General features: G+C 44.8%; 1 protein-coding gene across 1 annotated transcript; it reads left to right on the forward strand.

Annotated features, from left to right (window-relative positions):
• Window positions 1-893: 893 nt before the first annotated feature.
• LOC125522903 (large ribosomal subunit protein eL22z) lies at window positions 894-2,347 on the forward strand. Its single transcript, XM_048687950.2, has 2 exons — window positions 894-1,229; window positions 2,038-2,347. Exons 1-2 carry the CDS (start codon window positions 979-981, stop codon window positions 2,180-2,182), a joined length of 396 nt encoding a protein of 131 aa, XP_048543907.1. The 5' UTR covers window positions 894-978; the 3' UTR covers window positions 2,183-2,347.
• The last annotated feature ends 23,679 nt before the right edge of the window (window positions 2,348-26,026 follow it).

Here is a 26,026-nt window from a genome sequence, read left to right on the forward strand (position 1 = left end):
TCCAAGTTTTGCTACAACGGTGTTCGATTTTTGCTACCACCGTCGTTGCTTTTGCTACTCCACTATTTCTGATTTTTTGTTGAATCGATCTTTTATGCTGGAACCTCTCAAAGAGAGAGAAAAAGGAGGCTGTGAATGCCATGGAGGGAGCCGCAAAGATTACAAAAAAAATGCTACGACCAGCGTCCTAGGGAGCTTCAATCGAAGGTGATGAATTTTGGGGACCGGCCGCAACGGCGAAAGCTGGAACAGTCGACGAAAAAAGTTTCAACTGTTTTCTGAAAAAGCTTCAACTATGAAAAAGCTTCAATTGGCGTGAGAAAAAAGTTGCAGCCGACGGCATGGCGGTGCGGCAACGGATGGCGAGGACGGGGACCGGCGGCGAGCTGGTGATGCTTCAAGGCAGGCCTAAGAGCTTCCATGGCGGGTGTCCAGACGAGCAACTGGATGTGATTTTTTAGAGAGAAAAAAACGAGGCAAAAGGCTGATCTGACGGTTGGTAAAAAGGTAAACTAACGTGCCAAATGCGACCGGCCGAACCGTTCCGCCGGTGCGCCGGCGCCTATCAGTCACTTTTTAGATTTTAGGCTGATATTATGATGAGACGGAGGAGTAGTTTATTGTTTCAAACAGGTTGTCTTTAAGGGAAAATTGTTGCAAGCAGGTGTCAGAACTAGCCGATAGAGCCTGCAGCCAAAGCCCAACAAGAAGAGAAGCTCATCAAACAACATCGAGATGACGACTGCGTTCTTTAACGGGCCCAAACACAGCCTAAAATTTTCGGCCCATTGGACAATTATAACAGCAGCATCAGACGGCCTACGATATCGCCATCGAGCAACCGCGACCGTCCGATCTTCCCAACCCTAACCGTATTTATAAGAGACCTCCGCCCGCGTCCGAGAAACCCTATCGACTCGGCGCAGCCACCCCCACCACCGAAGCAGACTCCGGAGAGCAGGCAAGGCGGAGACCGAGATGGCGCGCGGCGTGCCGGCGGCTACCAAGGGCGGCGCGGGCGCCGGGAAGAAGAAGGGGTCGGTCACCTTCGTGATCGACTGCACCAAGCCCGTCGACGACAAGATCATGGAGATCGCGTCGCTCGAGAAGTTCCTGCAGGAGCGCATCAAGGTCGCCGGCGGCAAGGCCGGCAACCTCGGGGACTCCGTCACTGTCGCCCGCGACAAGAGCAAGGTCACCGTCACCTCCGACGGGGCCTTCTCCAAGAGGTACGGACGTGCCGCCGATTAGCCCGTTCCCAGATCCACACACAGCGCAGTCGTGGTCAGGTGTGGTTTCTGGGTAGCACCTGTTGAATCCTCGGTCCGATGTACAGTAGGTTGTCAGCCAGTGGGTCGCGATTAGGAATTCTTTCTCCATCTGTGATGGCTAGGTAATGTGGAGCGCTTGAAGTATTATGTCGACGCATGCTAAGTTTGTTTTACCATGATATCCTTCAATGTCAGTCCATTATGAGAAAATGAGATGTCTATTGTATTAGTGGCTCCATCGCTTGTAGATTTGCTGGTTGCACGCTGTTATGTAGAAACTCGTGTCAGTTGTTGTTTTGACATTATGACATAGAACTATTAAAGTTGTGGCTCTTTCAGTTAGGGTTCATGTTGTAGTGCTTGTTTTTTGTTTTGTTAGTCCATGTTTCATTAGCCATGGCAATTTTATGCTGGTATAGTTTCTTTTCCTGACGGATGCTTACCTAATGCATGTTGCCTATGGTATTATCAACCTTATTTTAGCTCCCTCTGGTGTTGAGGTCCAGAATTCTGGATACAAGTCTTCAAATCTTTATCATCCATTTTAGTTGTAAATTCTTTTTGTGCTGCATCATATCAGTCGACCCTATATGTTTCCCCTACGTCCTGCTTAACTAAGAGAGTTGCTTCCGTTTTCCAGTTTAATTAGTCGATACTCACTGCTTTCACTGCTTGAACAATGGCTCTTGTGTTCAGAAGCTGCTTTTGTTCATTGTGTATCATGCTCTCCTCTTATGTTGGATCTCATACATTCTCATTTTCTCAGGTACTTGAAGTACTTGACAAAGAAGTACCTGAAGAAGCACAATGTGCGTGACTGGCTCCGGGTGATTTCATCCAACAAGGACCGCAGTGTCTATGAGCTCCGGTACTTCAACATTGCCGAGAACGAGGGCGAGGAGGAGGATTAGATATGCACTGCCTTGTTTCTGTGTCGTGTGGAACTTTGAACTTGTTGAGCACTTTTGCGGTAGAGTTTTGATGTTTATTTTTCCACCGATGTTTTGAATTGTGGCCAGGACGCCATGTGATGGATGCTTAGATAACCAACCTAAAGAATTGTCCGTTCTCGTTCTTGTGATGTTGGTGAGGCTGTGCGTGGCCTAGAAATGTTGCAGCACTCAAATTCCTATATCATTCATCACGGTTTCCTTCAATGCCAGCCAATTTCCTCCCGGGTTGAAATAAAATCCAATAATGTACTCTCGAAAAAAATCCAATAAACAGCGTCCTGCAATGTCTCTGCCGGACCTCTTTGGTTTGCATTAATAGAAAATGAACAGGAAAACAGAAATGGAATGTTTGTCGTAAAGTAAAAACGAGAGACAACGAGAATGATTCATCTAAAACCAGGGACAACGAGAATGATTGAAGTACTCATTGATAATAGCCGTTCTTCTCATTGATTGGGTTTGTTACAATATATATGTGCGTTTAATTCTAACACTTCCCCTAATCTCCGCTTGTCCATGTAGTATCATCAATTCGAAAGTCTCCTTCAAAAACCCTATGGGAAAAATATAAGAAGTATAGAATATGTTGCTAAAACTCCTTCAAACCCAATGAGAAAAATAAGAAAAAAATGATGCAACATATAATGATTATTGTCTCTTTTATTTAATATGAGAAAACTCAAGAGTTTAGAGGACAATAAATATGTCGTATATATTTTCTTAAAAACACTGTGGGAAAAAACAGAAAACATGACATATGGCATTGTGTTGATATTACATCATTAAAAACCTCTATGAGAACTTGTATAGTAAACTCGTGAAGGGAAAAAGAGTATAATATGATGCATTGAACATGAACACTTCAGGAAGATATCCCCCTGATTCTTGCGTATTTCAAAGCCGTCGAATACCTATTCCAGGAACGAAGTTGGTAGAGACTGTGAACAAACGTACAACTTTGTTGTATGATTTGACTTGCAAGATGAGCAATATAGTGATATTGCTTATTATGTAACATGTTTGTATCCGAGCAACACAAGAAACATTATCACTCACTACTGGAATCAGCTTCTTTGCCGTCTGCCATGGCAGGCGGCAAAGGCATGCATGCCGGACGGCAAAGTCCTTTACCATCAGCCAGCGGACGGCAAACTGTCCGTCTGAACGAGTGCCGGCAAATGCCTTCTTTGTCGTCTGCTTCATAGAAGCGGACGGCAAAGGGCTGTGCCGTCAGCCGATGGAGGCCAGCAGACGGCAAAGATCATGGACGGCAGTGGGGTGGGGTTAGAGCCGTTAGGGGTTAACGGCGTGCTTTCTCGTCTGCCAGCGGACGACAAAGAGGCAAAGCTCTTTGCCGACAGCTGACAGACGATAAAGAGCTCAACTCAGCCAGCACTGGGAAGCTGCCACGTGGCCAGCTATGCCGTCTGCCAGCGGACGGCAAAGAGCTTTGAATCTTTGTCGTCTACTGGCGGACGACATAGCTGGCTCTGTTTACCAGTCCTATTTGGGAACTTTGCCGTCTGCCAGCAGATGACAAAGATTCGAAGGTCTTTGCCGTCTGCTGGCAGACGGCAAAGTGCCCAAATAGGCATCTGAAAGTGCAACTATCCCTCGATGGTTTTGGTAATTCTTAACAACATATAGCTCATTGAGTTAATGCTCTTTCAATATAAATATTTCAGAAAAGCTCAATGATTGGCATGGCATGGATTAGAAATGTGGACCCCTCAAAATGCTAAGGACAAAAGATTGGCTCAAGCTCCAAAGCTCAAGACTCTACATTTTACTTTTAGTGATCCAAGATCACATTGAGTCCATAGGAAAAGCCAATACTATTAAAAGGGGATGAGGTGTTGCTTAATGGGTTGCTTGCTCAAATGCATAGTGGTATGCTCCAAAAACCCTCAACTACTTTCTCATATCCACACATGTCCCAAACCAAAAGTCAAACTCGGCCCCACCGAAACTTTCTATCCGGTGCCACCGAGTTCATTTGACATAGCCATTGCCACAAACCCTAGTCACTTTGGTCTTACCGATAGGGATCTCGGTCTCACCGAGATGGGATTGCAAACTCTTTGTTTCCCTTCGTAACGTTTCGGTCCAACCGAGATGATCGATCGGTCTCACCGAGTTCGCAATGCAAACTCTCTGTTTCCCCTTCGTAACGTTTCGGTCTCACCGAGATGAGTGAATCGGTCCCACCAAGTTTGCCTAACCAACTATCTGGATAGCTTATTACCAAAATCGGTCCCACCGAGTTTGTGTAATCGGTCTTACCGAGATTACGTTATGACCTAACCATAATGAAATCGGTCCCACCGAGTTGACATGTCGGTCCCACCGAAAATCCTAACGTTCACATTTTGAACTAAATCGGTCTGACCGAGTTTCATTATTCGGTCCCACCGAGTTTGGTGATTTGTGTGTAATGGTTAGATTTTGTGTGGAGGCTATATATACCCCTCCATCACTCTTCATTCATGGAGAGAGCCATCAGAACATGCCTACACTTTCAACATTCATTTTCTGAGAGAGAACCACCTACTCATGTGTTGAGACCAAGATATTCCATTCCAACCATATGAATCTTGATCTCTAGCCTTCTCCAAGTTGCTTTCCACTCAAATCTACTTTCCACCAAATACAAATCAGTGAGAGAGAGTTGAGTGTTTGTGAGACTATCATTCGAAGCACAAGAGTAGGAGTTCATCATCAACACACCGTCTATTACCTTTTGGAGAGTGGTGTCTCCTAGATTGGTTAGGTGTCACTTGGGAGCCTCCGACAATATTGTGGAGTTGAACCAAGGAGTTTGTACGGGCAAGGAGATCGCCTACTTCGTGAAGATCTACCCTAGTGAGGCAAGTCCTTCGTGGGCGATGGCCATGGTGGGATAGACAAGGTTGCTTCTTCGTGGACCCTTCGTGGGTGGAGCCCTCCGTGGAATCGCGCAACCGTTACCCTTCGTGGGTTGAAGTCTCCATCAACGTGGATGTACGATAGCACCATGAAGGAAATATGCCCTAGAGGCAATAATAAAGTTGTTATTTATATTTCCTTATATCATGATAAATGTTTATTATTCATGCTAGAATTGTATTAATCGGAAACTTAGTACATGTGTGAATACATAGACAAACAGAGTGTCACTAGTTTGCCTTTACTTGACTAGCTCGTTGAATCAATGATGGTTATGTTTCCTAACCGTAGACATGTGTTGCCATTTGATTAACGGATCACATCATTCTCCGACTTGACCCATTCCGTTAGCTTAGCACGATGATCGTTTAGTTTGTTGCTAGTGATTTCTTCATGACTTATACATGTTCCTCTGACTATGAGATTATGCAACTCCCGAATAACGGAGGAACACTTTGTGTGCTACCAAACGTCACAACGTAACTGGGTGATTATAAAGGTGCTCTACAGGTGTCTCCGATGGTACTTGTTGAGTTGGCATAGATCGAGATTAGGATTTGTCACTCCGATTGTCGGAGAGGTATCTCTGGGCCCTCTCGGTAATGCACATCACTATAAGCCTTGCAAGCAATGTGACTAATGAGTTAGTTGCGGGATGATGCATTACGGAACGAGTAAAGAGACTTGCGGTAACGAGATTGAACTAGGTATAGAGATACCAATGATCGAATCTCGGGCAAGTAACATACCGATGACAAAGGGAACAACATATGTTGTTATGCGGTTTGACCGATAAAGATCTTCGTAGAATATGTGGGAGCCAATATGAGCATCCAGGTTCCGCTATTGGTTATTAACCGGAGATGAGTTTCGGTCATGTCTACATAGTTCTCGAACCCGTAGGGTCCGCACGCTTAACATTCGGTGACGATCGGTATTATGAGTTTATGTGTTTTGATGTACCGAAGGTAGTTTGGAGTCCCGGATGAGATCGGGGACATGACGAGGAGTCTCGAAATGTTCGAGCCGTAAAGATCGATATATTGGAAGGCTATATTCGGACATCAGAAAGGTTCCGAGTGATCCGGGTATTTTTCGGAGTACTGGAGGAGTTACGGGAATACGAGAGTACATATGGGCCTTAGTGGGCTTTAAGGGAAAAATAGGAGAAACCACAAGGGCTGGCCACGCGCCCCCCATGGGCCTAGTTCTGATTGGACTAGGGGAGGGGCTGCGCCCCCTCTTTCGTTCTCCTCCCCTTCTCCTTCCTTTCCCTCCTAGTAGGACTAGGAAAGGAGGAATCCTACTCCTACTAGGAGGAGGATTCCTCCCCCCCTTGGCGCGCCTAGAGAGGCCGGCCGGCCTTCCCTCCCTCCTTTATATACGTGGGGAGGGGGGCATCTTAGGACACACAAGTTGATCAGTTGATCTTTTAGCCGTGTGCAGTGCCCCCTCCACCATAATCCACCTCGGTCATATTGTAGCGGTTCTTAGGCGAAGCCCTGCGTCGGTAGCATCATCATCACCGTCATCACGCCGTCATGCTGGCAGAACTCTCCCTCGAAGCTCTGCTGGATCGGAGTTCGTGGGACGTCACCGAGCTGAACATGTGTTGAACTTGGAGGTGTCGTACGTTTGGTACTTGGATCGGTCAGATCGTGAAGACGTACGACTACATCAACCGCGTTCTCATAACGCTTCCACTTACGGTCTACGAGGGTATGTGGATGACACTCTTCCCTCTCGTTGCTATGCATCACCATGATCTTGCGTGTGCGTAGGATTTTTTTTGAAATTACTGCATTCCCCAACAGTGGCATCCGAGCCAGGTTTATGCGTAGATGTTATATGCACGAGTAGAACACAAAGGAGTTGTGGGCATGGGTATATACATATTGCTTGCCGTCACTAGTTGTTTCTTGATTCGGCGGTATTGTTGGATGAAGTGGCCCAGACTGACATTACGCGTACGCTTACGCGAGACTGGTTCTACCGACGTGCTTCGCACATAGGTGGCTAGTGGGTGTCTGTTTCTCCAGCTTTAGTTGAATCGGATTCAATGAACAGGGTTCTTTCTGAAGATCAAAAAGCAATCACTATACCGCATTGTGGTTTTTGATGCGTAGGTAAGAGCGGTTCTTGCTCAGCCCGTAGCAGCCACGTAAAACTTGCAACAACAAAGTAGAGGACGTCTAACTTGTTTTTGCAGGGCATGTTGTGATGTGATATGGTCAAGACGTGATGAGATATAAATTGTTGTATGAGATGATCATGTTTTTTTTAAAGTTATCGGCAACTGGCAGGAGCCTTATGGTTGTCTCTTTATTGCATAAGATGCAAGCGCCATATAGTTGCTTTACTTTATCGCTATGCGATAGCAATAGTTGCAAAAGCAATAGTTGGTGAGACGACCATGTGATGACACGTTGATAGAGATCAAGATGATGGAGATCATGGTGTCATGCCGGTGATGATAGAGATCATGACGGTGTTTTGGAGATGGAGATCAAAGGCACAAAATGATGATGGCCATATCATGTCACATATTTTGATTGCATGTGATGTTTATCCTTTATGTATCTTATTTTTCTTAGTTCAACGGTAGCATTATAAGATGATCTCTCACTAAATTTCAAGGTATAAGTGTTCTCCCTGAGTATGCACCGTTGCGATAGTTCTTCGTGCTGAGACACCACGTGATGATCGGGTGTGATAAGCTCTACGTTCACATACAACGGGTGCAAGCCAGTTTTGCACAGGCGGAATACTCGGGTTAAACTTGACGAGCCTAGCATATGCAGATATGGCCTTGGAACATTGAGACCGAAAGGTCGAGCGTGAATCATATAGTAGATATGATCAACATAGTGATGTTCACCATTGAAAACTACTCCATTTCACGTGGTGATCAGTTATGGTTTAGTTGATTTGGATCACGTGATCACTTAGAAGATTAGAGGGATGTCTATCCAAGTGGGAGTTCTTAAGTAATATGATTAATTGAACTTAAATTTATCATGAACTTAGTCCTGGTAGTATTAGCATATCTATGTTGTAGATCAATAGCTCGCGTTTAGCTCCCCTGTTTTATTTTTTGATATGTTCCTAGAGAAAATTAAGTTGAAAGATGTTAGTAGCAATGATGCGGATTGGATCCATGATCTGAGGATTATCCTCATTGCTGCATAGAAGAATTATGTCCTTGATGCACCGCTACGTGACAGACCAATTATAGGAGCAGATGCAGACGTTATGAACGTTTGGCGAGCTCGATATGATGACTACTTGATAGTTTAGTGCACCATGCTTTACGGCTTAGAATCGGGGCTTCAAAGACGTTTTGAACGCCACAGAGCATATGAGATGTTCCAAGAGTTGAAATCAGTATTTTAGACTCATGCCCATGTCGAAAGGTATGAGACCTTTGACAAGCACTTTGCCTACAAGATGGAGGAGAATAGCTCAGCTAGTGAGCATGTTCTCAGAATGTCTGAGTACTACAATCACTTGAATCAAGTGGGAGTTAATCTTCCAGATAAGATAGTGATTGACAGAGTTCTCTAGTCACTATCACCAAGTTACTAGAACTTCGTGATGAACTATAATATGCAAGGGATAACGGAAACGATTCCCAAAGCTCTCTGCGATGCTGAAATCGACGAAGGTAGAAATCAAGAAAAAGCATCAAGTGTTGATGGTTGACAAGACCACTAGTTTCAAGTTAAAGGGCAAGGGAAAGAAAGCGAACTTCAAGAAGAATGGCAAGCAAGTTTCCACTCCCATGAAGAAGCCCAAAGCTAGACCCAAGCCTGAAACTGGGTGCTTCTACTGCAAAGGAAATGGTCACTAGAAGTGGAACTGCCCTAGATACTTGGCGGATAAAAAGGATGGCATACTGAACAAAGGTATATTGGATATACATGTTATTGATGTGTAGTTTACCAGTGTTTGTAGAAAACCCCTCGGTATTTGATACTAGTTCAGTTGCTAAGAGTAGTAACTCGAAACAGGAATTGCAAAATAAATAAAGACTAGTTGAGGACGAGATGACGATGTGTGTTGGAAATGATTCCAAGGTTGATAAGATCACCATCACACACTCCCTTTACCTTCGGGATTAGTGTTGAACCTAAAATAAATGTTATTTGGTGTTTGCGTTGAGCATAATATGTTTGGATCATGTTTATTGCAATACGGTTATTCATTTAAGTCAAAGAATAATTTTTATTCTGTTTACATGAATAAAACCTTCTATGGTCATACACCCAAGGTGAATGGTTTATTGAATCTCGATCGCAGTGATACACATATTCATAATATTGAAGCCAAAAGATGCAAAGTTAATAATGATAGTGCAACCTATTTTTGGCACTGCCGTTTAGGTCATATTGGTGTAAAGCGCATGAAGAAACTCCATGCTGATGGGCTTTTTGAATCACTTGATTCTTCCGAACCATGCCTCATGGGCAAGATGACTAAGACTCCATTCTCCGGAACAATGGAGCGAGCAACTGACTTATTGGAAATAATACATACTGATGTATGTGGCCCGATGAGTTTTGAGGCTCACGGCGGGTATCATTATTTTCTGACCTTCACAGATGATTTGAGCAGATATGGGTATATCTACTTGATGAAACATAAGTCTGAAACATTTGAAGAGTTCAAAGAATTTCAGAGTGAAGTGGAAAATCATCATAATAAGAAAATAAAGTTTCTACGATCTGATCGCGGAGACGAATATTTGAGTTACGAGTTTGGTCTTCAACTAAAACAATGTGGAATAGTTTCACAAATTCATGCCACCTGGAACACCACAACATAATGGTGTGTCCGAACGTCATAACCATACTTTATTGGATATAGTGCAATCTATGATGTCTCTTACCAATTTACCACTATCGTTTTGGGGTTATGCGTTAGAGACAGCTGCATTCACGTTAAATAGGGCACCATCTAAATCCGTTGAGATGACATCGTATGAACTATGGTTTGGCAAGAAACCAAAGCTGTCATTTCTTAAAGTTTGGGGTTTCGATGCCTATGTGAAAAAGTTTCAAACTGATAAACTCGAACCCAAATCGGAGTAGTGCGTCTTCATAGGATACCCAAAAGAAACTGTTGGGTACACCTTATATCACAGATCCGAAGGCAAGATATTTTGTTTCTAAGAATGGATCCTTTCTAGAGAAGGAGTTTCTCTCGAAAGAAGTGAGTGGGAGGAAAGTAGAACTTGATGAGGTAATTGTACCTTCTCCCGAATTGGAAAGTATTTCATCACAGAAATCAGTTCCAGTGATTCCTACACCAATTAGTGAGGAAGCTAATGATGATGATCATGAAACTTCAGATCAAGTTACTACCGAACCTCGTAGGTCAACCAGAGTACGGTTCGCACCAGAGTGGTACAGTAATCCTGTTCTGGAAGTCATGTTACTAGACCATGACGAACCTACGAACTATGAGGAAGCGATGATGAGCCCAGATTCCGCAAAATGGCTTGAGGCCATGAAATCTGAGATGGGATCCATGTATGAGAACAAAGTATGGACTTTGATTGACTTGCTGTATGATCGGTGAGTCATTGAGAATAAATGGATCTTCAAGAGGAAAACAGACGCTGATAGTAGTGTTACTATCTACAAAGCTCGAATTGTCGTAAAAAATGTTTTCGACAAGTTCAAGGTGTTGACTACGATGAGAGTCTCTCACTCGTATTGATGCTTAAAAGTTTGTCCGAATCATGTTAGCAGTTGTCGCATTTTATGCAATCTGGCAATGGATGTCAAAATTGCATTCCTTAATGGATTTCTTAGAAGAGTTGTATATGATGCAACCAGAAGGTTTTGTCGATCCTAAAGGTGCTAACAAAGTGAGGAAGCTCCAGCTATCCATCTATGGACTGGTGCAAGCATCTCAGAGTTGGAATATATGCTTTGATAAAGTGATCAAAACATATGGTTTTATACAGACTTGCGGTGAAGCCTGTATTTACAAGAAAGTGAGTGGGAGCACTACAACATTTCTGATAAGTGTATGTGAATGACATATTGTTGATCGGAAATAATGTATAATTTTCTGGAAGGCATAAAGGAGTGTTTGAAAGGAGTTTTTCAAAGAAAGACCTCGGTAAAGCTACTTACATATTGAGCATCAAGATCTATAGAGATAGATCAAGACGCTTGATATATCTTCAATGAGTACATACCTTGACAAGATTTTGAAGTAGTTCAAAATGGAACAGTCAAAGAAGGAGTTCTTGCCTGTGTTACAAGGTGTGAAGTTGAGTAAAGACTCAAAACCCGACCACGGCAGGAAATAGAAAGAGAATAAAAAGTCATTCCCTATGCCTCAGTCATAGGTTCTATAAAGTATGCTATGCCATGTACCAGATCTATTGTGTACCTCACCATAAGTTTGGCAAGAGGGTACAATAGTGATCCAGGAGTGGATCACTGGACAGCGGTCAAAAATGTCCTTAGTGGAATAAGGAAATGTTTCTCGGTTATGGAGGTGACAAAGAGTTCGTCGTAAAGAGTTACGTCGATGCAAGCTTGGATGACTATAAGTCTCGATCTAGATACATATTAAAAGTGGGAGCAATTAGCTATAGTAGCTCCGTGCAAAGCATTGTCGACATAGAAAATTTGCAAAATACATACGACTCTGAATATGGCAGACCCGTTGACTAAATTTCTCTCACAAGCAAAACATGATCACTCTTTGGGTGTTAATCACATAGCGATGTGAACTATATTATCAACTCTAGTAAACCCTTTTGGGTGTTAGTCACATGGAGATGTGAACTAATCACATAAATATATAAACTATTTGTGTTAAATCACATGACGATGTGAACTAGATTATTGTCTCTAGTGCAAGTGGGAGACTGAAGGAAATATGCCCTAGAGGCAATAATAAAGTTGTTATTTATATTTCCTTATATCATGATAAATTTTTATTATTCATGCTAGAATTGTATTAACCGGAAACTTAGTACATGTGTGAATACATAGACAAACAGAGTGTCACTTGTTTGCCTCTACTTGACTAGCTCGCTGAATCAATGATGGTTATGTTTCCTAACCATAGACATGAGTTATCATTTGATTAACGGGATCACATCATTAGAGAATGATGTGATTGACTTGACCCATTCCGTTAGCTTAGCACGATGATCGTTTAGTTTGTTGCTAGTGCTTTCTTCATGACTTATACATGTTCCTCTAACTGTGAGATTATGCAACTCCTGAATACTGGAGGAACACTTTGTGTGCTACCAAACGTCACAATGTAACTGGGTGCTTATAAAGGTGCTCTACAGGTGTCTCCGATGGTACTTGTTGAGTTGGCATAGATCAAGATTAGGATTTGTCACTCCGATTGTCGGAGAGGTATCTCTGGGCCCTCTCGGTAATGCACATCACTATAAGCCTTGCAAGAAATGTGACTAATGAGTTAGTTGCGGGATGATGCATTACAGAACGAGTAAGGAGACTTGCCGGTAATGAGATTGAACTAGGTATAGAGATACCAACGATCGAATCTCGGGCAAGTAACATACCGATGTCAAAGGGAACACTGTATGTTGTTATGCGGCTTGACCGATAAAGATCTTCGTAGAATATGTGGGAGCCAATATGAGCATCCCGGTTCCGCTATTGGTTATTAACCGAAGATGAGTCTCGGTCATGTCTACATAGTTCTCGAACCCGTAGGGTCCGCACGCTTAACGTTCGGTGACGATCGGTATTTTGAGTTTATGTGTTTTGATGTATTGAAGGTAGTTCGGAGTCCCGGAGGAGATCGGGGACATGACGAGGATTCTGGAAATGTTCTAGACGTAAAGAACGATATATTGGAAGGCTATAATCGAACATCTGAAAGATTCCGAGTGATCCGGGTATTTTCGGAGTACCGGGGGAGTTACGGGAATACGGGAGTACATATGGGCCTTAGTGGGCTTTAAGGAAAAAAGAGAAGAAGCCACGAGGGCTGGCCGCGCCCCCCCATGGGCCTAGTCCTAATTGGACTAGGGGAGGGGTTGCGCCCCCTCTTTCCTTCTCCTCCCCTTCTCCTTCCTTTCCCCTTCTAGTAGGACTAGGAAAGGAGGAATCCTAAGGATTCCTCCCCCCTTGGCGCGCATAGAGAGGTCGGCCGGCCTCCCCTCCCTCCTTTATATACGTGGGGAGTGGGCATCCTAGGACACACAATTTGATTAGTTGATCTTTTAGCCGTGTGCGGTGCCCCCCTCCACCTTAATCCACCTTGGTCATATCGTAGCGGTGCTTAGGCGAAGCCCTGCGTCGGTAGCATCATCATCACCGTCATCATGCCGTCGTGCTGACGGATGTCTCCCTTGAAGCTCTGCTGGATTGGAGTTCATGGGACGTCACCGAGCTGAACGTGTGCTGAACTCGGAGGTGCCGTACGTTCGGTACTTGGATTGGTCGGATCGTGAAGACGTACGACTACATCAACCACGTTCTCATAACGCTTCCTCTTACGGTCTACGAGGGTACATGTACGACACTCTTCCCTCTCGTTGCTATGCATCACCATGATCTTGCGTGTGCGTAGATTTTTTTTTGAAATTACTGCGTTCCCCAACACACCACCTATCGAAACCACGCCAAAACTCTCCGTGTCTACATTGCGTTTGCTCCCTCCAAACTCCTCCCTTTACCTTAATGTGCAATGTTTTACATTCCGCTGCTTGATAACCCACAAGTATAGGGGATCGCAACAGTTTTCGAGGGTAGAGTATTCAACCCAAATTTATTGATTCGACACAAGGGGAGCCAAATAATATTCTCAAGTATTAGCAGCTGAGTTGTCAATTCAACCACACCCGGAAACTTAATATCTGCAGCAAAGTATTTAGTAGCAAAGTAATATGATAGTAGTGGTAACGGTAGCAAAAGTAATATTTTTGGTTTTATAGTGATTGTAACAGTAACAATGGAAAAGTAAATAAGCGAAGAACAATATATGAAAAGCTCGTAGGCATTGGATCGGTGATGGAGAATTATGTCGGATGCGATTGATCATGCAACAGTTATAACATAGGGTGACACAGAACTAGCTCCAGTTCATCAATGTAATGTAGGCATGTATTCCGAATACAGTCATATGTGCTTATGGAAAAGAACTTGCATGACATCTTTTGTCCTACCCTCCCGTGGCAGCGGGGTCCTATTGGAAACTAAGGGATATTAAGGCCTCCTTTTAATAGAGTACCGGACCAAAGCATTAACACACAGTGAATACATGAACTCCTCAAAGTATGGTCATCACCGGTAATGGTCCCGTTTATTGTCACTTCGGGGTTAACGGATCATAACACATAATAGGTGACTATAGACTTGCAAGATAGGATCAAGAACTCACATATATTCATGAAAACATAATAGGTTCAGATCTGAAATCATGGCACTCGGGCCCTAGTGACAAGCATTAAGCATAGCAAAGTCATAGCAACATCAATCCCAGAACATAGTTGATACTAGGGATCAAACCCTAACAAAACTAACTTGATTACATGATAAATCTCACCCACCCATCACCGTCCAGCAAGCCTACGATGGAATTACTCACGCACGGCGGTGAGCATCATGAAATTGGTGATGGAGGAAGGTTGATGATGATGATGGCGACGGATTCCCCTCTCCGGAGCCCCAAATGGACTCCAGATCAGCCCTCCCGAGAGAGTATAGGGCTTGGCGGCGGCTCTGTATCGAAAACGCGATGAATCTTTCTCTCTGATTTTTTCTCCCCGAACACGAATATATGGAGTTGGAGTTGAGGTCGGTGGAGCGTCAGGGGGTCCACGAGGCAGGGGGCGCGCCCAGGGGGGAGGCGCGCCCCCACCCTCGTGGGCAGGGTGTGGGCCCCCTGACGTGGATTCTTCTTCCGGTATTTTTTATATATTCCAAAAATAATCTCCGTTGATTTTCAGGTCATTCCGAGAACTTTTATTTCTGCACAAAAATAACACCATGGCAATTCTGCTGAAAACAACGTCAGTCCGGGTTAGTTCTATTCAAATCATGCAAGTTAGAGTCCAAAACAAGGGCAAAAGTGTTTGGAAAAGTAGATACGATGGAGACGTATCAACTCCCCCAAGCTTAAACCTTTGCTTGTCCTCAAGCAATTCAGTTGATAAACTGAAAGTAATAAAGAAAAACTTTTACAAACTCTGTTTGCTCTTGTTGTTGTAAATATGTAAAGCCAGCATTCAAGTTTTCAGCAAAGATTATGAACTAACCATATTCACAATAACACTTAGGTCTCATGTTTACTCATATCAATGGCATAATCAACTAGCGAGCAATAATAGTAAATCTCGGATGACAACACTTTCTCAAAACAATCATAATATGATATAACAAGATGGTATCTCGCTAGCCCTTTCTGAGACCGCAAAACATAAATGCAGAGGACCTTTAAAGATCAAGGACTAACTAGACATTGTAATTCATGGTAAAAGAGATCCAGTCAAGTCATACTCAATGTAAACTAACAATAATGGATGCAAATGACAGCAGTGCTCTCTAACTGGTGCTTTTTAATAAGAGGATGATGACTCAACATAAAAGTAAATGGATAGGCCCTTCGCAGAGGGAAGCAGGGATTTGTAGAGGTGCCAGAGTTCGATTTTGAAATAGATATGAATAATATTTTGAGCGGTATACTTTCATTGTCAACATAACAACCGAGAGATCTCGATATCTTCCATGCTACACACATTATAGGCGATTCCCAAGCAGAATGGTAAAGTTTATACTCCCCCACCACCAACAAGCATCAATCCATGGCTTGCCCGAAACAACGGGTGCCTCCATCTAACAACAATCCTGGGGGAGTTTTGTTTGCAATTATTTTGATTTGATTTGAGCAAGGGACTGGGCATCCAGGTGACCAGCCATTTTCTCATGAGTGAGGAGCGGAGTCCACTCCTCTTGAGAATAACCCGCCTAGTCAACTTACTTGAAGGTTTATTTGAGAATAATCCTCTTGAGAATAACCCGCCTAACATGAGATATTCGAGCATACAAAACAAAATGTTTATTTGAAGGTTTAGAGTTTGGCACATACAAATTTACTTGGAACGGCAGGTAGATACCGTATATAGGAAGGTATGGTGGACTCATATGGAATAACTTTGGGGTTTATGGAGTTGGATGCACAAGCAGTATTCCCGCTTAGTACAAGTGAAGGCTAGAAAAAGACTGGGAAGCGACCAGCTAGAGAGCGACAACAATCAAGAACATGCATTAAAATTAATCAACACCGAATGCAAGCATGAGTAGGATATAATGCACCATGAACATAAATATCATGGAGGCTATGTTGATTTTGTTTCAACTACATGCGTGAACATGTGCCAAGTCAAGCCACTCAGATTGTTCAAAGGAGGATACCACCCTATCATACCACATCACAACCATTTTAATAGCATGTTGGCATACAAGGCAAACCATTATAAAGTCCTAGCTAATTAAGCATGGCATAAGCAACTACAATCTCTAATTGTCATTGCAAACATGTTTCTTTCATAATAGGCTGAATCGGGAATGATGAACTAATCATATTTACAAAAACAAGAGAGGTCGAGTTCATACCAACTTTTCTCATCTCAATCAGTTCATCATATATCGTCATTATTGCCTTTCACTTGCACGACCGAATGGTGTGGATAATAATAATAGTGCACATGCATTGGACAAAGCTGGAATCTGCAAGCATTCAATTCATGGGAGAAGACAAGGTAATATGGGCTCTTGGTTAGATCAACAATAATGCATATAAGAGCCACTCAACATTTTCATCATGGTCTTCTCCTCTCGACCCCCAAAGGAAAGAAAAGAAACAAAACTATTTACACGGGAAAGCTCCCAACAAGCAAAAGAAGAACGGGAAATCTTTTTGGATTTTCTATTTAATTACTACTACTATAGGCATGTAAAGTAAACTAACCAAAAGCTACAACTATTTTTTTTTGTTTTTCTTAAGTTTTTTCAAACACACAAGAAGAAAGCTTAAAAAGAAAATAAACTAGCATGGATAATACAATGAAAAAGTATGAGCATCGACAACTGGCATGAGTGTTTGAACATGAATGTAATGTCGGTGAGAAAAATGTACTCCCCCAAGCTTAGGCTTTTGGCCTAAGTTGGTATATGCCCATGGATCAAAGTTGTAGCTGGGGTCGTACTGAGATGCAGCGGCAATTTCCTGATGAGTTGCAGCTTGGAGGCGAGCTGCCTCTGCCCTCCTCTCGTACTCGGTCACCTCCTCCCTGGTTATAACATATCTCCCTTTTCCCTGAAAGTCAAAGAAAGCACGAGCAGGGAGAGCGACGTGATAGGTGCGTCGTCTGTCGAAGATTAGTCGGTACTGGAGGAACTGATTGTTCCTCTCAACAAACTGATGACGAACCATGGCATTATAATCTAAATAAGCAGGAGGTAACTCAATCTCATCTCCACGAATGGGTATCTCAAGAAAATCAGCTAAACGGGTTGCATAAATTCCACCAAAGAAATCTCCATCAATACTATTATTATGCAACCTACGTGCAATAATGGCCCCCAGTTATATTATCTATCGACTAATACAGCACTCTTGAGAACACTAAGATCAGGAACACACATGTGACATGCCTCATCCTTACCGTTAATGCATCTACCTATGAAGAGGGCAAAATAATGTATGGCAGGAAAATGAATGCTCCCTATGGTAGCTTGCATGATTTCCCTAGACTCCCCCACAGTTATACTAGCAAGAAAGTCTTTATATTCAGATTTGCGAGGTTCACTAACATTACCCCACTGTGGGAGTTTACAAGCAGTATTAAAATCTTCTAAGTCCATGGTATAAGATTTATCATAGAGATCAAATAGGACAGTTTGAGAATTGCGTGATGATGTAAATTTAAACCTTCTCACAAATGAATCAGTCAAATAGAGGTACTGACGGCACTTATCTACCACGAAGCTCTCAAGATTGGCGTTACGCACATATGCTTCAAATTCCTCCTTGATTCCTGCTCGAACCATGAAATCCTCTGACGGCCATTCACAAGGCCGCACTTGAGCATCCCTTGGTAGTTCATTGTCCGGCTCGCGTATTACGTGCCTGGGTCCTTGCTTCCTTGAGGAACCACCTTGGTACATTTTCCTAAACATATTTATTCCTCTAAAAAATTTCTGAAATTTTTAGTAACTTAAAAATAAAAGTGAACCAAACTCAACAAAATTGATAGCAACTACTCCTACAAGTGTCTAGAGGCTATATCATGCATTAGAACTACTTTTGACCACATAAATTTGACATGCAAGCTCAAGAACAAGGTCACCTAAGCAGCAAAAATTTGCAATGAATAAAGCACTAGAACAAAAACTAATTGGACCATTGGAGGAGTCACATACCAAAGAACAATTCCCCAAAGCAGTTTTATGAATGGAGCTTTGAGCAAGGAGATCGAAAATGGCAGCAAGATGAGAAAGAACTCGGGTTTGAGCTGGTTGGTGATTTTTTTGGGAGGAAGGAGTGTGTGGTGGCTGGAATAAGTGGAGGGGACCCACGTGGGGTCCACGAGGCAGGGGGCGCGCCCTCCACCCTCGTGGGCACGTGGCTGCTCCCCCTGCTGTGTTCTTAGTGCCAGATATTCTCAAATATTATAGAAAAATCATATTTAATTTTCAGGGCATTTGGAGAACTTTTATTTTCGAGGTATTTTTTTATTGCAGGGATAATTCAGAAAACAGACAGAAAATACTATTTTTGTTTTAAATAATAGAAAGTAAAGAAGGGGTACAAAGAGTTGTGTTTTCTAACTTCATCCATCTCATGCTCATCAAAAGGAATCCACTAACAAGGTTGATCAGGTCTTGTTAACAAACTCATTTCGAATAACATGAAACCGGAGAAATTTCGAATAACACTAGGTTACCTCAATGGGGATATGCACATCCCCAACAATAAGAATATCATATTTCTTCTTGACAGTAGGAAGAGGAAATTCAAAACCTCAAATAGTGATTGTTGAAAATTTTCCAATAGAATAGATACTGTGGACTTGAGGTTGTTTCCTCGGAAATTGTATCGTATGCTCATTACCATTAACATGAAAAGTGACATTGCTGTCGGTGTCAAAACCGGCGGATCTCGGGTAGGGGGTCCCGAATTGTGCGTCTAAGGCGGATGGTAACAGGAGGCAGGGAACATGATGTTTTACCCAGGTTCGGGCCCTCTTGATGGAGGTAAAACCCTACGTCCTGCTTGATTAATATTGATGATATGGGTAATACAAGAGTAGATCTACCACGAGATCAGAGAGGCTAAACCCTAGAAGCTAGCCTATGGTATGATTGTATGTTATTGTGTCCTACAGACTAAAACCCTCCGGTTTATATAGACACCGAAGAGGGTTAGGGTTACACAAGGTCGGTTACAAAGGAGGAGATATACATATCCATATTGCCTAAGCTTGCCTTCCACGCCAAGTAGAGTCCCATTCAGACACGAGACAAAGTCTTCAATCTTGTATCTTCATAGTCCAACAGTCCGGCCAAAGGATATAATCCGGCTGTCCAGAGACCCCCTAATCCAGGACTCCCTCAGTAGCCCCTGAACCAGGCTTCAATGACGATGAGTCCGGCGCGCAGTGTTGTCTTCGACATTGCAAGGCGGGTTCCTCCTCCGAACATATCACAGAAGAGTTTGAATACCAGGATAGTGTCCGACCCTGCAAAATAAATCCCACATACCACCGTAGAGAGAATAATATTTCCACAAATCTTAATCTGCTGACACGCTTTGGCAACATGACGTCAGGCCATGGCTCGGTGATTATTCGAACCGTTTTTCTTCAACCAGCTCCACACATAACGCGAGGCAGTTTCTTGACACGTCTTGTCAAAGCAGAGATCGTGTTCCCCTAATTACGGGATTCTCATCAATACGGTCGTGGGTAACCCAACCGTGCCTAGGACTCCTAGATTTTAGGCAAGTCCCAAATGGCCACTAGGAGGATGCTTGATATTCACCCTCTTTATAAAGGGACAAGGCTTTTATTTTTTTTCCTCCCGTGCTCAATCGAACCCTTTCCCCGCCTCGAGTTCCAAAGCCCAGGTCAGGTGCTTCAAACCTTCAATCATGTCCGGATCTAGCCTTCAAGGCCGGTGGATGCCCTCCTCCGTTACGGAAGAGGATATCAAGAAGTTGAGGGAGGCCAGATACCTGACCGCCGAGGTTTCGCATCGGCTGCCTGCCCGAGGGCAGGTCGTCCCTACTCCCGAACCCAACGAGAACGTTGTGTTCATCTCCCACTTCCTCCGAGGCCTAGGCCTCACCCTGGATCCCTTTGTTAGGGGTTTGATGCTCTATTACGGGCTAGATTTCCACGATCTAGCCCCGGACTCCTTTCTCCACATCTCGACATTTATTGTCGTATGTGAGGCCTTCCTCCGCATTACCCCTCACTTCGACCTGTGGCTCAAGACCTTCGACGTGAAGCCGAAGATGGTCGAGGGACATCACACAGCGTGCGGAGGCGCATTAATAAGCAAGATCGCTGGAGCTTCATGGCCAAAGGGTTCCTTTCCAGAGGTGTCCGGATTATGGCAACGGGAGTGGTTTTACATCACAGCTCCCAGAAGTGCCAAGTGGGTGGCTGCCCTGCTTTCCGCTCGGGCCCTCCACCACAACTGATGCCATGGATTAGCAGAGGGCCGAGCTAGGGTCCAGCCAAGGACGTGCCTATACCGCAGAGCCGCATTCAAGATCTCTTCGAAGGAGATTTCAGTCTGGTTACGGTGGTGCAAGTCATGCTGGTTCGTCGAGTCTAACCTTGCAAACGCCGGCCCCTCCGCATGTGGGAGTTCAACCCAGAAGGGCCGCGAACTATTCAGAATTTCCTCGACCTGACGCATGAGGAGATGCACAAATCATTCTTCGGACCCCAAATAGAGTGTCCGGATACTACCGAGGACATGGGCCTGAGCAGCAACCGTACCGCCGACCAAGTAAGTAATCCTCTAGCCGAACACACCATCTTTCATTCACCATGACATCATTCTGAGATATCGCTCTTTGACCAGGACTGGCTAACAAGGGCGAAGATGATTCGGTGTTCGACCCCCCTTCCTGAGGGTTTGGAGAATCTGGTACTGGAAAAGATGCTCGAGCTAGCACCTTGCCCGGAGCCCTCAAAGGAAGATAAGGGGGGGGGGGAATAATGAGGTCGAAAGCGGGCCCCCATCGCTACCAATTCCAACCAAGGGAATGAGCGCCTCCATGAAGGAGGATAACCAAGGGGAAGAATCTGACCTTCTCTCGCTTCGGGGAAGGAAGAGGACTGCCTCTGAAGATCTGGAAACCAAGGCTTCCAAACGGGAGAAGAAGTCTCCACTAGAGGGTCCTGCCTCGGAGGGTGCTTTTGCCGCACAAAGTCCGCGCAAGGATCAGCCCTCCAACAAGCTGTAAGTAATCAAAAAGTACTTTAATAGTGGAGATATACTACCTTACCTCTGAGGAAAACAACCGAAGCGTTTATCTTGCAGTTCGGATCTTAGCCCTTCTAAGTAGAGCTCGTCTTTGGGGGATCTTCTTCCGGAGATGATGGAGAGCGAAACGCCTCCCCTGGACTCCCCCGCTCAAGAAGCGGGCGAGCTTGAAGTGTCGTCACGGAGGGCCTCTCCGGATCCGGCGAGGCCAGAAGATAATCCTATAGTCACCCGAAGTCCCCAGCATCCGGCTCTTGAAGAGGGCAAACAAAAGAGTCCAGCACCGTCTGGTATGCGGTCAGACGTACTGAGGGAGCTGTTGGAGCGAGCGACCATCTCAGAAGAACACCATACGTTGATGGGTACAGTGATGGAAAGAATTTTATCCGTCGAAAGCAGATTGCATGAAGCCTTTATGAGTCTACTGACGGGCTTTGATGTACGTGAAATGATATACTTTTTGATAGTACCGCACATTTTTAGGTGTGCCCTGTGTAGATAGTAGCCCCTGAGACTCTGGTTGTCGTCGAGAACGGCGGCGAACAGAGGATCATAGTCCCAGGTAATAACCATACCGCTTTATGTGCAGGTGATGGGAGCTCCGGTGCTGGCCGGACTAATGAGTTTGCCGAACTAAAGCGGCAACTGGATGCGGCAGATGCCGACATCAAGCTTGTTAACAAGCGGCTTGACGAGGCACAGGGTAAGTGATGTTTTCTGGTGAATGTCACATAGGAAGAGCAGCGTAATGCCAGTATCTTTAATATGTTGTGACTGCAGATGGAGCTGCCACCGTGGAGACCCTTCGGGCAGAACTTGCCCGAGCCAAAGAACAAGCAAGAATTAGTAATGCGGCCGCTTTAAAGGCGGCCAAAGAGTTAAGAGCCGAAAAGGCTGCACATTGCGAGAGCAAAGATAAAATGGCCAAGATGGCTGTAAAGTTAAGAGACAATGCCGACCGTTGCCAGTTCCTTGAAGAAGAGAACCAAGCGAAGGCAACGGACCTTGAAAAGGCCACGATGGCGGCCAAAGACACCCGCTCTGCCATTTGGGCAAAGAAGGAAGAGCTGCGTGAAGCTGGTGATATTTTGGCTGGGAAGCCCTTTTTGCTACGGAGGAAGTTCGGAGATCCGCGGTATGCCCCTTTGGATTGACTGTGGAGTTCGGCAGACGCATATCTGGATTTGACGGCGAATGCTGTTGATGCGGCCGAATACTTCCGAGATTAAACAGATCGTGAAGTGGACAAGCTATTCTGGTCGCAGTTTAACGGTCCAGAGCATCCGCTTCCACTAACTAATTGGCTTGCCGAATGGGCCGAACTCAATAGATTGTCCGGACTTGCCATGAGGTCCGTCGTAGATCATCTGTGGCCGGAAAAGCCGTAGCTGAACAACTATTTCAGCTTAGTGCAGCAGTTCCTTGGTGCGGTGCCGCGCATCAATGCGATGAAGAGGTCGGCGTGTATAGAAGGCTCGCGGATGGCCCTTGCCCGTGTCAAAGCATAATGGGCGGAGATGGATGCTACCACTGTTGCGGCGCAGGGTTCGGCCATAGGCCGAGTGGCTGCCGAGCACTATTTTGAAGAAGTTCTTGAGGGTGCTCGTTTGATAGAGGCCCAGTGCTCGAAGAATATTATGTTTGAGTGACATGTATTCCCATTGTAAAACAATGTTTTTATGAAATTTATCAAGGCTGTATTTATACTTTTGCCCGAAAGTAATATGATGCCTCATGTGCGGCCGTTTATGTATACATGTGTATAACCTGAAAGATTGCAGTCGTCGGCTTCAGCCCCCACGCATATAATGCGGGGGTGTTCGCAGAAGACGTGTATTCACACTTAATCCAACGTCTTTGTCCTAATAAGGAGGTGATGGCGCAGCGAACTAGGCAACCGGACTATAATGCTTTAACACTTTCACTTAGCCATAGGAGTTTGACAGTGGGGCTACTATATAGCCCCTGTTGGCCCCGCACTCTCCCGAATTCGGGGTGCGTACATGCCTGGCCGGGAAACGGCCCTTCGTTAAGGTGGAGGAATTCTAACATTCTGATAGGTCATCGAGTGGTTGACCAGTCTCACGCTATATCATGACAGTCAGTTTTCGGCTTTCTCTACTGAGGTGCTCGTCCGGATGAACCGCGGCACAATCGCAGTAGTTCTCCTGGTGCCGCCTTAGCCGATAGAGCGGAACGTAAGGCAGCAAAACACAGGAGCCGGGCAAACCCAACATTTGACCAAAGACATGATTCGGAGCTGATGCATATAAGGCCAAACTCGCGACGCCAAACACTCCTTAAGGTATTCGGTCTTTATGGTATAAACCGGGCCTAAACAGTGCCCTTTGTAAGAAGCCCCTGGTGTCCAGGTACATGCATTATTCTGACATGGCCACATGCCAAGACGCCAACATCCTTCTCAATAGTACTGAGAATCCGAGGGATGTGTATCAACAAGAGACAGTAAAAAAGCTTTACGCAGGGTCTTAATCTAAAAAGAATCCTTGGAACGGGTCCCTGCTACATGTCTACGCCTGTGTCTCCGTTGTGCCGTATCCTGGACGGGTGTCGCATGATGGTCATCTGTAAAAGAGAAGAACTTAGGTGAAAAGTTGTCGTGCAAAAAGGTAGGTTTAAAGAAACCATGTATAATTCAAGATGAGTAAAAATTGCCACTTGTCTGCGCGCGTTGAGCCCCTTGTATTTGTAATAGGGGTGTGGCCATCAAACCTGTATGAATTACATATAGCTGCTTCGGACTCGTCTAACCGTGTCCGTAGTCCTGACGACCTGTCAAATGCTTTAGTTGGTGAGGCCGTTTTAGTGTGCGGCTGCCGAGGCAGCCGTACTCTCTTCGCGCGCAGGGATCGCTCAATATTTCAATTTAATGTAATGATGCCACATGGACCGGGCATCTTAAGCATGAGGGAAGCGTAATGCGGTACTGCATTAAAGCGAGCGAAAGCTTTGCGTCCAAGTAGTGCTTGATAGCCACTTTGGAATGGAGCAATGTGGAAGGTTAAATTTTTGCTATGGAGGTTATCGGGGAAGCCAAATATAACCTCTAGTAGCAGGGAGCCCGTGCAATGAGCCCCTGGGCCTGGCGTTACTCCTTTAAAGGTAGTATTGCTGTAGCAAATTTTTGTTGGGTCTATCCCCATTTTGCGGATTGTGTCCTGATATATCAGGTTTAGACTGCTGCCACCGTCCACCAGGACTCGTGTGAAGTGGTATCCGTCAATTATTGGGTCTAATACCAAGGTAGCTCATCCTGCACGCCGGATACTTGCTGAGTAATCCTGATGGTCGAAAGTGATCGGTTGAGACGACCAGTGGCAGGACTCCACGGTGATAGGCCCTTGGGCATATTTCTCTGGGAGTGCCGCTTTGTTTCTCCCCTTGATCACGTGTAACACGTTCACTGTTTTGACTTCTGGTGGAAATTTCTTTTGTTCCCCAGTGTCTTGCTTGAGAGGCTCATCCTCGTCTTCGCTTGGTGTATCCTCCCCCTTGTGTATGGCGTTGAGCTTGTCGGACTTCTTGAAGACCCAACATTCTCTGTGGGTATGATTTGCAGGTTTATCGGGGGTGCTATGGATCTGACATATTTGGTCCAGAATTTTGTTTAGGCTAGACAATTTATCTCTGGCGCCTTTAGAGGGCGGCTTTTGCTGACCTGGCCAAGAGCTTCTGAATCCGGCGTTTACTGCCGTGCTCTTCGGGCTGTCTTCTTTATTCCGGCGCTTATTATTTTGCTGCGTCGTGATTTCCCATTTCCATCTCTAACTTCGGATGTACTTGGGTCACTGGTGCTGCATCTGGCTAGCCAGCTATCCTCACCCGCACAAAAGCGGGTCATGAGGCTTGTTAATGCTGCCATTGTTCTCGGCTTTTCTTGGCCGAGGTGTCTGGCAAGCCATTCGTCGCGGACGCTGTGCTTAAAAGCTGCCAAGGCTTCGGCGTCCGGACAGTCGACTATTTGGTTCTTTTTAGTAAGAAACATGTTCAAAAGCTTTCGGGCTGACTCTCTGGGCTGTTGAGTTATATGACTCAAATCGTCCGCGTCCGGAGGTCGGACATAAGTCCCTTGAAAATTTGCCCGAAAAGCGTCTTCAAGCTCTTCCCAGCTTCCAATGGAGCTTTCGGGGAGACTTTTAAGCCAGTGCCGAGCTGGCCCTTTGAGTTTGAGGGGTAAATACTTGATGGCGTGGAGATCATCTCCTCGAGCCATATGGATATGGAGGATATAGTCCTCAATCCAGACCCCAGGGTCTGTTGTTCCGTCGTATGCCTCTATGTTTACGGGTTTGAATCCCTCTGGAAATTCATGGTCTAGCACCTGATCGGTGAAACATAGGGGGTG

The sequence above is a fragment of the Triticum urartu genome, chromosome 7A (assembly GCF_056163025.1).
Source record: "Triticum urartu cultivar PI428250 chromosome 7A, HENAU_Tu73, whole genome shotgun sequence".
Classification (NCBI taxonomy): Eukaryota; Viridiplantae; Streptophyta; class Magnoliopsida; order Poales; family Poaceae; genus Triticum; species Triticum urartu.